Source organism: Zootoca vivipara, chromosome 6 (genome assembly GCF_965207765.1).
Source record: "Zootoca vivipara chromosome 6, rZooViv2.hap1.1, whole genome shotgun sequence".
Classification (NCBI taxonomy): Eukaryota; Metazoa; Chordata; class Lepidosauria; order Squamata; family Lacertidae; genus Zootoca; species Zootoca vivipara.
Window position 1 is genome coordinate 68,695,556 of NC_142589.1, and position 12,157 is coordinate 68,707,712.

The following is a 12,157-nucleotide window of genomic DNA, read 5'->3' on the forward strand; positions in this document are numbered from 1 at the left end:
AAATGAGGAAAAAATCACAATGAAATACTTATAATTGCAGACTGAAAGTGACAACAGCAAATGCCAATTGTATTTGTTGGACTGATTTTTGTTCTGAGCGTGAGATAAATAAGTTATCATTAGCAATTTGTACTTCTGTCTCTCTTTTTGTCAAAACTGTTGGACATTCCTACCCATCCCTGGCATGTGGCCTCCAGAAAGTTGCCTAGACAGGAATGTGGCCCTTGGTCTGAAAAGGGTTCCCCACTCCTGATAGAAGTCCTCTGTTATTCTGGGGTTAATGTCCTCCACACAAAAGTTTATAGCCACGACTATACTTACCACACAAAAGAGCGATCCAGGCCCATAGAAGCAACATTTTGATCATACTTCAGCCTGGAATGTAAAAATATAAAACATATATTGGAACACCTGCATAAGCTGTATTCAGCACTAACACTGGGTTATTGTTGGTTCCATACCCTCCAACATTTCTCCAATGAAAATAGGAACCTCCCATTTCATAATAATAATTTTACTATTTATACCCCACACATCTTACTGGTTACAAGTAGGTAGCCGTGTTGGTCTGAGTCGAAACAAAATTAAAAAATTCCTTCAGTAGCACCTTAAAGACCAACTAAGTTTTTATTTTGGTATGAGCTTTCGTGTGCATGCACACTTCATCAGATACACTGAAACAGAAGTAGCCAGACCCTTATGTATATTCAGGGGGTGGGGGGTGGGGGTGGGGGTGATGGGAATGGTTTGCCCAGCCACTCTGGGCAGCGTCCAACTTATATAAAAACATAAGAAAACATTAAACATTTTTTTAAAAACCCTTTCCTATACAGGATAGCTTTCCAATGGCTCGGGGGTCAGATAACTCCATACTGTCCAACATTTCTGCAGTGAAAACAGGGACATCCTAAGGAAAAGTGGAAAGTTTCTGATTTGATCCCAGAATGTCCCTCTTTTCCTTAGGACATCCCTATTTTCATCCGAGAAATGTTGGAGGGTATAGAGTTATACAACCCCCAAACCATGTGAAAGTAGCCCTGCATAGGGAAGGTTTTTTTTAAAAAAGAATGTCTAATGTTTTATTGTATTTTTATATATGTTAGAAGCCTCCCAGAGTGACTGGGGCATCCCAGGCAGATGGGCGGGGTATAAATAGGAAACATCTTATTCTTGTTTTTATTATGTAATAGAGCATCCCTATTTTCTTCAGAGAAATGTTGGGGGATATGTAGGACTTCCTCCCTAGTAAGAGTGTTTAGGATTGCAGCCTAATACCTTACCTTTACTGAGATGAGAACAGGTATAGAAAAGAAGCTTCCTTGGGCTGTTTAGGGACAATCATTTCCTTATGGAAACAGAACATTTCTCCCCCTTTGTACTACTCTGGCACTGACACAGAACTATGACTAGCAGCTTAATATATGTGCAAACATAAAGCAGGGGGAAGAGGGTTGCTATAGGGGGAAATAGCCTGTCCATTGTACCCAACTGTAGCATACCATCCAACATTTCTCCGATGAAAATAGGGACGTCCTAAGGAAAAGGGGATCAAATCAGAAACTTCAAATCAGGATGGCTTCTGTAAATCCAAGACAATCTCTAGAAAATAGGGACATTTGGAGGGTCTGTTGTAGTACTTGTGTGGGCCAGGCACCCCCTCCCCTCATGCCCGACCCCCAGAAAGAAGAGACAGAACAATATCACTTGGGGTCAAATCAGGCCAAAACTTTAATGATTCCAGATCTAAAGGTTTGGCATGGGCATTGGGTATAACAACTGAATCTCCAGCCCACCTGCTGGGCAATACGTTTTGGGGTCAGCCCGAGGCGGAGGTCCTATGGCACATATCAAGTAGGAACCCCCTGTGGCACTGCCACCTTGAGGAGTGCTATGACCCTAACCCATGCCTGGGCGTCTGGACAGAAGCAACTTCCACTGGATCCCTTCAAGTGGAAGACTGGAGGGGCAGGCAGAGGCTACAACCTCCCGTCCACCAAAGACTAAGACTTACCCAATGCCTAGCTGCCAAAGATGCGACAATTGCTATGAGACAGGCAAAACTAAGGGACACAGCCAATTAATCCAATGGACAATTTCCTGCCTGGTCTCAAATACAACAACCAACAAATATTCCATAGCAAGGTCAAGCACACAGCACATAAAGCCAAGGCATTGTTGGATTTTTTGGATAGTCAAGTTACTTTAGAGCCGGTCTAATGTAAAGTAGATCACTCTCTCAGTTGTTCTCAGTTTAAGAGATTCCTAGTTGAATCTTAGTAAGAGAGACTCTCAGTTTAAGAGATTCCCAGTTGAATCTTAGTATGAGAGTTGCTTAGTTATAAAGCTAAAAAGGTAAAGGGACCCCTGACCATTAGGTCCAGTCGTGACCGACTCTGGGGTTGCGCACTCATCTCACATTATTGGCCGAGGGAGCCGGCGTATAGCTTCCAGGTCATGTAGCCAGCATGGCAAACCAGAGCAGCACATGGAAACGCCGTTTACCTTCCCGCTGTAGCGGTTCCTATTTATCTACTTGCATTTTGATGTGCATTCGAACTGCTAGGTTGGCAGGAGCTGGGACCGAGCAACGGGAGCTCACCCCGTCGTGGGGATTCAAACCACCAACCTTCTGATCAGCAAGCCCTAGGCTCAGTGGTTTAACACGCTCTTGGTGGTGTTTTCTTAGCCAGGTCAACTTCTGACTGCGTATACTCTGTGTGAAGCGTACTTTAAAGGGCTGCTGTAAAACTGGGATATATGATTTAGGTTAAGCAGGTTTCAATATCCAGTTTTCTCCAATATTATTCTTATCATATATATATTATTTCTCAATAGGCATAGAGAAGGGGGGTAAGAGATCCAACAAGGAACTGCATGGGGAGGTGGATGCTGACTGCCAATATATACCCCAGAGGCAGATCAGAGTGAAGCCTACTGTCTTTGTCCAATCTGCCACCTGGATGGAGCTAGCCAAGCAGTCTGCTCGTGACTGACCAATTTGTGGGCAGGCTACAATCCACTTCTCTGACTGGTGCAAGGTCCATTTGGGGGTCACACCAGCCAGGGAACATGCCCCCCCAATGTAATAGGCTGCTTCTCGTCAGATCCTGATGAGAGAAGGCACCGTCTTGCAATATTGCCTAACCAACAAGAATAAGGTGCCTTTCTCGTGCCTCATGCAAGTCAATGAAGGGATGAGATTGGCTGGATCAGATTTTAAGTAGTGTTATGTCGTTCCAGATTGCTCTGGAGGAAGCCCTGGCAACCGAAGCCGCCGAGAGGTCAACGCAAGAGGCACGACCGGCCCCGCCATCCCAACCGAGGGTCTACCACGAAGACCTCACCGACGAATCCGAATCTGACAGGGAGGAAGTACACCGAGTACAGCGGCGCACTCAAGCAGCACACACACCACAGCAGCCTCGACGAGAAGGAGGGAACTGTGCAAGCTGCGGGGAAAACCACGAGAGGAGGACCTGTCGTTTCCGCAACGCAGAGTGCAGGCAGTGCAGAAAATTGGGACACATCGCCCGGGTGTGTCGGGCTCGACTCACCCGTCGACAAGCATCAGATGACCGACCCAGGAGCCCCAGGTCACACGGCACCATGCACCAAGGCAACTCAACGGAGATCACGGACTACCAGGTATTCCAGTTGCCCCATCCCAGCACAGAGAAAATTTATATAGAGGTACAGATAGAGGGAGCCCCATGCCGCATGGAGCTGGACACGGGTTCAACTCTATCCATAATCTCGGCCCGAACATTAAGGGAACTGTGCCCTAATGGGGGTCCCAAACTAAGGCCGGCCCCATTCACCCTCCGGGACTTCCAGAAACGTAAGGTCCCTACTATGGGGGTGGGGACCTTCAGGGTGCAATATCGAGGGCGAAAGCAACAATTGGACTTGCTGGTAGTTAAGGGCCCCTACGTTAGCTTACTGGGACTGGCATGGTTTGGACCTCTGGGGCTAGCCGTTACCGGGGTGAACCGCACTAGCTTACAAGTGGACGTGGACGCCATATGCAAAGAGTTTCCAGGGGTTTTCGATGGGGCATTGGGACGATATACAGGACCCCCCATTGCCCTACAGCTAGACCCCGCTGTACGACCCATCAGACACAAGGCCCGCCGGGTCCCGTTCGCCCTGAAACCCCGCATAGACGAGGAATTGGACCGGCTCGTGGAGCAAGGAGTGCTGGAGCCGGTGCCCAACGCCCCCTGGGAAACTCCAATTGTCACACCCGTCAAGCCTAACGGTTCGGTCCGCATCTGTGCAGACTACAAATGCACCATAAACAAGGCTCTCACGGCCCATGCATACCCAGTGCCAGTGGTCAGCCATGTCCTCGCCACCCTGGCTGGGTCAAAAATCTTTGGCAAACTGGACTTGGCCCAAGCGTATCAACAGTTGCCTGTGGATGAAGCCACAGCAGAGGCTCAGACGATTGTGACGCACAGAGGGGCATTCAGAGTAAAGCGGCTGCAATTTGGCGTTAGCGTGGCACCAGGCATATTCCAGAATCTAATGGACTCTCTCCTCAAAGGGATTCCTGGCGTCACCCCCTTCTTCGATGATGTACTGATCGCCGGGCCCACACCAGAGGAATTTGAGGACCGCCTCCGCTCCGTCCTGCACCGTTTCCAGACGGCGGGCCTCAAGGTGAAGCGGGAAAAGTGTTTACTGGGAGTGCCGCAGGTGGACTTTCTGGGATTTAAGGTGGACGCAGAAGGGGTCCATCCAACCGGTGACAAGGTACGGGCCATTTGTGAGGCCCCAGCGCCCAAGAGCAAGCCCGAACTTCAGTCATTCTTGGGACTATTGAACTTTTACCATGCCTTCCTTCCACATAAGGCAGCGGTAGCGGAGCCCCTACACAGACTCCTAGATAAAAGGGCCCCTTGGGTGTGGGGCCAGCGACAAAGGGCCGCATTCCAGGCAGTCAAGGACTTGCTCGTCTCGAACTCGGTCTTAGCACACTTCGACGAGAGGCTGCCAGTGGTGCTGGCATGCGACGCCTCTCCCTATGGCATCGGCGCTGTCCTGGGACACCAACTCCCGGATGGAAGAGAGGTGCCGGTGGCATACTTCTCCCAGACGCTTGCTGCAGCCGAACGAAACTACTCACAGATTGACAAGGAGGGTCTGGCAATCGTGAAGGGCGTAAAAAAATTCCATGATTTCTTGTACGGGCGGCCCTTTACCATAGTGACTGACCACAAGCCGTTGCTTGGCCTGTTTGCCCCTGAGAAGCAGACCCCCCAAGTGTTGTCTCCACGTGTCCTCAGGTGGTCAATTTTCCTTGCCGGCTACCAGTATGCACTAATCCACCGCCCTGGGAAGGCGATGGGCCACGCAGACGCCCTCAGCAGGCTACCACTACCAGAAACAGGCCCTGACCCAGCGCCTGCACAAGAGGTTATGACCCTGGAGCTGCTTCCCGACCGACCCATTCAGGCACAAGAAGTTGCGCACCATTCCACAAAAGATAGGGTCATCTCCCGGGTCCTGGACTGGGTGTGGCGAGGATGGCCCAGCAGCAGCCCCGGGCCAGAATTCGCTGGCTACACAAACCGCAAACATGAACTGTCGGCCCACAAGGGGTGCCTGTTATGGGGAAGCAGGGTTGTTGTTCCCCAGCCCCTCCGCAAAAGGGTCCTCACAGCCCTACACGAGACACACCCAGGGGTAGTGAGGATGAAGGCCCTTGCCAGGAGTTATGTGTGGTGGCCGGGGATTGACAGAGAGATAGAGGCCTGGGTCCAACACTGCCAGACCTGCCAAGAATCCCGCCCGGATCCCCCAAGGGCCCCAGTCCAGCCCTGGGAGTCCGCCCGACATCCATGGTCACGCTTGCACGTGGACTTCGCTGGCCCCTTCCAGGGAAAAACATTCTTCATAGTGGTGGATTCCTACACCAAATGGCTGGAGGTCGCACTGGTACCATCCACTTCTACGGCGGCAGCCATCAGGGTACTACGTAAGCTGTTTGCGACCCACGGGCTCCCTGACACCCTCGTCTCGGACAATGGAACCGCATTCACGTCAGAGGAGTTCCAGACCTTCACAGCGCAGAACGCCATCCGCCACATCCGCTCAGCACCATTCCACCCTGCCACCAATGGCCAAGCGGAGCGCATGGTGCGGACCACCAAGGACAGCCTCCGCCGCATGACACAAGGGGACTGGGAATACCGCCTTGCCACATTTCTTCTAGCACAGCACAGCACCCCAAGCACAACGACGGGCCGGAGCCCAGCTGAATTACTAATGGGCCGGCGCCTTGCAACTAGACTGGACCGACTTCACCCCGACAGAGCTCAGGATGAGGTAGTGGTGGGGAAAGGCAGGAACCCCCGGACATTTGTGGCCCAGGACCCAGTGTATGCAAAGAATTTTGGGGCAGGCCCAGCATGGGTACCCGCCACAGTCACCAAGGTGACCGGTCCCGTGTCGTACGAGGTACTAACGGAAGGGGGGCAATGTTGGCGCCGCCACTGCGACCAGCTACGGCGACGATTCCCAGGAGGAACCCGGGAGGAGAGCGGGACAGAGGGGTCCCAAGGGGACAGCAGGGCAGTGAGGCCTGTAGAGCGAGAGGGGTGGGCAGGGGAAGCAGAAGCAGTAGGCACAGAGGGGCGCCCCGAGGCTGGAAGGACACCGGAACCAGAGCTACAACCTAGTGGTTCAGTGGCGCCAGACCAGACAGCCCCGGCACAGCCAGCAGCCTCGGAACACGAGCCAGAACCAGAACCCCTGACCAAGGAACACCCCAGGCCACAACGCACACGGAGGCGGCCAGCAGACCTTGGGGACTACGAATGCAACTTCCCGGGCAGGACTGGAACTTAGAGGGGAGGGGTGTTATGTACTGAGCTGAATCCTAGAACAATAGGATTCAGAATCAGCGGGAGCTACCCAATCCAACTCCAGGTGGAAGTGAATCCGCAACCTGATTGGCCTGCTGGAGCAGCCAATCAGGCGGCTGGCAGAAGTGAATCTGCTACCTGATTGGCCTGTAGGAGCAGCCAATCAGGCTGCAGGCAGAAGTCAATCCACAATATAATTGGCCCACAGGTGTAGCCCTGAAGTAGCCAATCACGCAAGGCCCATTGTGTAAATAATGTATATAAGCAGATGGTTTTGGGAAAAGAGCCATTCGTCTTCTCTTCTCCTCCTTGATGACTATGAGCTGAATAAAGAGCATGAAATTCACTCTCGACTCCGAGTATATTTCAAGTAGCTTCTGGTCAAGTCAATTTTACCATGGCACAAAAAGGATGGGAGGGAGGAATGCTATTGACCATGTTGTAGAGAAGAAGCGCATGCTTTTCAAAGCCATTAGCCATTTACAAATAAGAGCAAGTTCTTTGGAGATATATGGTATGCATTTAAAGTGCTACATGGACATGAGTAAATCTATACAATCTTACTTCAGTGTATTAAAAAAATTAAAGAAAAAAATATGAAGCATTTCTAAATGCTCTCGGGATGGTTTGTGTGTTCTGTGGTGTGTGTGTATGACTAGTGATATAGATTAAAGGTGTGCATCAAGTTCAGTTGAATCCAAAATCCCAAGCCACATTGATCTAATTCAGAGAGATTTGAGAGGCATCCAAGCTAAAGCAGCTTCCCTTTGATTCACACCAAACAATCTGGATCATCCTGAAGCCTCACAAAAGCTCATACCTATGACAAACATAGTTGGTCTCTAAGGTGCTGCTGGAAGGAATTTTTTTATTTTGTTTTAACCATTCAGAGTTTCAGAGGCAACGTGTGCCAGCAAGAGTGACAATGTTTCTCCTCAAACTTTCTATACAAGGAAAAAAAACCTAGAGTGGTATGAATACAGAGGGAGAGATTAGTGGTGTACTTTTGCCTGTTACCCATAGATGGTAAAAGCATTTCTGGTGTGTGCTATATGTACAACAACTGTTTTTCTGACTGGTCACGCAAGAAGCAAAGCACTGTAGGTTTAAGTTCCTGTAAAGCTGAGCTTAATGCTCTGACGTATTCGCTCATGGATGTTGAATGGATGTTGCAAGTATGTAAAGACATGAGATTGAATGTACTGTATCTTGTCCTGTGCAGGGACAACAAATCTTGCTTGCCTTTGCTGCACTCTGAAGTTTGTAAGCAAAGGACCAAATACTTGCAGATCAAGCTATGTCATGCAAGAGACTGTATCAAAAGAGGATTGATAACTGTATCCTATATGCCAGGAAAGGAAATTCCTGCTGACCTTTTGTCGAAGGCTGTTAACAAGGAACAACTAAATGTGTTTGCACATAAATTGCAAATATGCAAGATGCCACTGCAATAGTTGCAGAGAAAAAGGGGAGGAAGTCAGTATTTTCACTAGTTACAGGTAGGTAGCCGTGTTGGTCTGCCGTAGTTGAAACAAAATAAAAAAAATCCTTCCAGTAGCACCTTAGAGACCAACTAAGTTTGTCATTGGTATGAGCTTTCGTGTGCATGCCCACTTCCATCCTCTTTCCAGCTAGAAAGTGAGAGAGGATGTGTGAGAAGCAGCTCACACAAAATGCTATGTTTCTTTTGTTTCTTTTGCTGTAAATAATAAAATACTTGATGGCACAATTCCTAAACAACTCTGATTTCCCTGACTCTGCTTACATCGTGCACATGACTTTCGGATGTGTGTCGCTGTTTCATACGGGACTGCGCCAAGAGCACCTCCCGACACAGCTGACAACTCCCCAAGTAGGCATGTGAAGTTTCACCAAGTCCGAACAACCTAGGTCAATCCAACCAAGCATGTTTCCCCGGCTGCTTGGTAGAGCAGAAGGTAAGGCATCCCTTCTTGCTAAAGGCAGTGGAGGACCTTGGCATCTCAAATTTCAGCAGTGCTCTGTGCAACACCAAAATTCACCCCCCTCCACCGCCTCTTCCATTCAACATCATAGTTGCAGCATCCCCTGTCGAGCCACTGAGACTCCATGCCCAGTGTGACTGAACCGGTTGGGCTCCCCTAAAGTCGCCTCTGCTAATGGTGATGCCTTCCCAGCAGCTTAGAGTAACTGTGCCACCGGCTCAATGCATGCATAAGACCCCAGATTCAATCCTAGCAACATAAGGAAACCTGTCGAGTCAGGCCATTGGATCAGCTCAGTATTGTCTACCCTGACTGACAGAGGCTCTCCAGACAGAGGTCTTTCCCAGTCCTACCTAGAGATGCCAGGATTGGCCCTGGGGCAATCTACATACAAAGCAGATGTCCTACTAGTGAGCCATAACCCTTCTCCAAGTAGCGCTGAGAATGGCTGAAACTCTGGAGAGCCACTACCAGTCAGTGATGATGGAACAGAGGTAGGTGGACCGGTTTCCTCTGCCTTGGCATAGGGCAGCTTCCTATGTTCTGAATAAGCAGCTAGGGAAGTATAACTGGTGAGGCCACTCTTCTCCTACAGCATAGTGGAAAGCCCAGTGGTGAGCTAGGCTGCTCGCTCTGAACCAAAGAGTGAGAAGGTCACATCCTGTTTTACTGAAAGAATATAGGGGAAGGGGTACTCTGAGGGACTTTCAAGTACACACCAGTAGGGTTTTAGGGTTGCACCAAACACACTGGGTTTGGTGTTTAAACACAGTCACATGGGGAAAAGTACAGCCGTACCTTGGATCCCGCATGCCGCAAACCTGGAAGTGAGTGTTCCGGTTTGTGAATGTTCTTTGGAACCTGAACGTCCAATGCGGCCAATCGGCCTTGGTTGTCAAACGTTTTCAGAAGTCGAACAGACTTCCAAAACAGATTCTGTTCAAGGCAGAGGGCCTTCTCGGTAGTGGCACCCGCCCTGTGGAACGCCTTCCCACCAGATGTCAAAGAGAACAACAACTACCAGACTTTTAGAAGACATCTGAAGGCAGCCCTTTTTAGGGAAGCTTTTAATGTTTAATAGACTATTGTATTTTAATATTCTGTTGGAAGCCGCCCAGAGTGGCTGGGGAAACCCAGCCAGATGGGCGGGGTATAAATATATTATTATTATTATTATTATTATTATTATTATTATTACAACCAAGGTACGACTATACTGCAAATTTCTCACTGAAGGGGGAAAGAGAATCCCATTTAAAAACACCCCACATTTTAAAGGCTCATCATGCACTGTAAGATGTCCACAAGAGTCCATCTCATGTTTTCTCAAGAGGCTGTCAATCACCTATTCCATCCAGGACGAAACACTTAAAAGTTTCTTTCTGTGGTGCAGGTTATTGACTTAAGGGTACCTCTACGGTGTATGCATACAAATTGGCCACCAAACCAAAGCAATGGGGGAGCAAATCTTTTTGGCTCCTCCAAATCAACTGTAAAAGCACTTAACACTGAGGGTTCTGTGCCCATCCATCCGAAATTTGGCAGGTTTCTTACCTAGGAGCATCTCTATGACATATGCCTCTTTCATGCAAATTGGTCACAAAACAATGATTAAGCGAAGTTTAAGTGAATAGTGCTTTTTTTAAAACCACCCTGAAACTGTAAAGGCTGCCCTTGCAGGAAAAAGACAGCAGAACCCCTCCTGAAATGTCATCTAGTTCGGACACAAAATAGACAAGTTATAGACGGCCCCTAATTTATTTATTTAAAAAAGCTAAATGCAATTGTTTCAGCTGCTTTTAATATCTGCAATTTTCCTGCATGCAATTGTTATCTATTAATAATTCTATTGTGAAATTGCTCTGAGACGCTTCTTAGGAACATAGCTGCCAAGTTTTCCCTTTTCTTGCGAGGAAGCCTATTCAGCATAATGGAAAATCCCTGAAAAAAAGGGATAACTTGGCAGCTATGCTTAGGAAGCAATTCATAAATGAAATAAATATTAATATTAAAATGTACTTTTACCGAAACTGTGCCAAAAGGTTTGGAAAAGTTTATGGTCTGATTGGTAGCTCCATTCCAACCTGCATATAATCTTGGAACTAGTGAATTAGATTGGTTTGCTTTAAAATGTGAGCCAAATGTATTTCTCCTCCATCCCTGCCCCCCCCCCCCCCGTATAATATCTGTTCCTTCCTACCTTGGTTGACTTAGTCTTCCCAGTCTTGGTTTACCTCATTCCTAGCTCCTGGCTGAGATCCTGGTCTCAAAATCTTGGTTTTCTAGCCTCTGTGATCCAGATTCTAGCCAATGGGGTGAAGGGACACTCCTTTTTGACACCCTTCAGCACTATTCTAATTGCCGCTTGCCTATTGGGTGCCTGAGAGCAAGGAAGGTGGGATATTTCTTCTGCACAGTTCCCTTGGGAACCAATGGTGAAATGGTACCGGTAATTCCAACAGCTGCCATGTGGGGGCAGCCCTGTGCCCATATCATGTGGGGTTTCTCATCTTTCAATGCCTCATAGGCTCAGATCTGTTTCGGGGGATTGCTTGTCCCTAACAACAAATTAAAGATGCAATAGAGAATACAACTGTCCTCGTTCTCATAATGTTCCCACTGCAGCCCACAAACTCACAGATAATGGCAAGAAATCATGCCACCAGATCTTTAAAAGTGTTGTTTGGCCCTGACATATGTGTGGGGTGTGTTGAGGGCTGCACTCTCTTTCAGACAGCAAAAGGGCTTTCATGGAACTTCTATCCCATGAGAAATAGAATTGTAGAGTTGTAGGAAAATGCAGCTGTCTTTGGCATTATCAGCACCATGCTCTAGTCCATTGGTAGGCAAACTGAGGCCCAGGGGCAAGATCAGGCCCAATCACCTTCTAAATCCGGTCGGTCGGTCGGTAGATAGACCGGCCCCCCACAAGGTCTGAGGGACAGTGGAATGGCCCCCTGCTGAAAAGGTTTGCTGACCCCTGCTCTAACCATTTGAGCTACACTGACACTGGGAAGAGCAAAGAAAGACCATCAATTCTAGTACAATGTATGCTGCGATGCAAACTACAATATTTCCAGAGTTTTGTGTGTACTGAGAAGCAAGCAAGCAAGTCGCGTCCTGAGAGCAGTCTTGCATTCTTGAACCACCAGCCATGAACAAGTTAATAAAAAAATAGAGAGCATAATGGGCCGCACAGGTGAGTGTTAGGGGGCGAGCGAGTCTCCAGTTTTTATTTCCCCATTCATTAAGTTTAGTTCAGCATTTTTCGGCGTCAGTTTGCAATTTTCAGCAAAAGATCCTGGTGAAAGGTTATCTAACTAT

At 48.5% G+C, this 12,157-nt stretch overlaps 1 protein-coding gene across 3 annotated transcripts in view; it reads right to left on the bottom strand.

Moving 5' to 3' along the window:
• LOC118086744 (uncharacterized) overlaps positions 1-11,133 on the bottom strand; it is a 35,900-nt gene extending 24,767 nt beyond the window's left edge. For 2 of the 3 annotated variants that reach the window (XM_060275689.2, XM_060275687.2), the window contains exons 1-2: positions 11,034-11,133; positions 322-375 (exon numbers count right to left, since the gene is read on the bottom strand). In XM_060275689.2, coding sequence (XP_060131672.2) covers positions 322-367 — 46 coding nt within the window. In that variant the 5' untranslated portion in view covers positions 368-375; positions 11,034-11,133. Of the gene's footprint in view, positions 1-321; positions 376-11,033 lie in introns of those variants that run through there. The other variant, XM_088671140.1, reaches the window with a different exon arrangement.
• Positions 11,134-12,157: the final 1,024 nt, after the last annotated feature.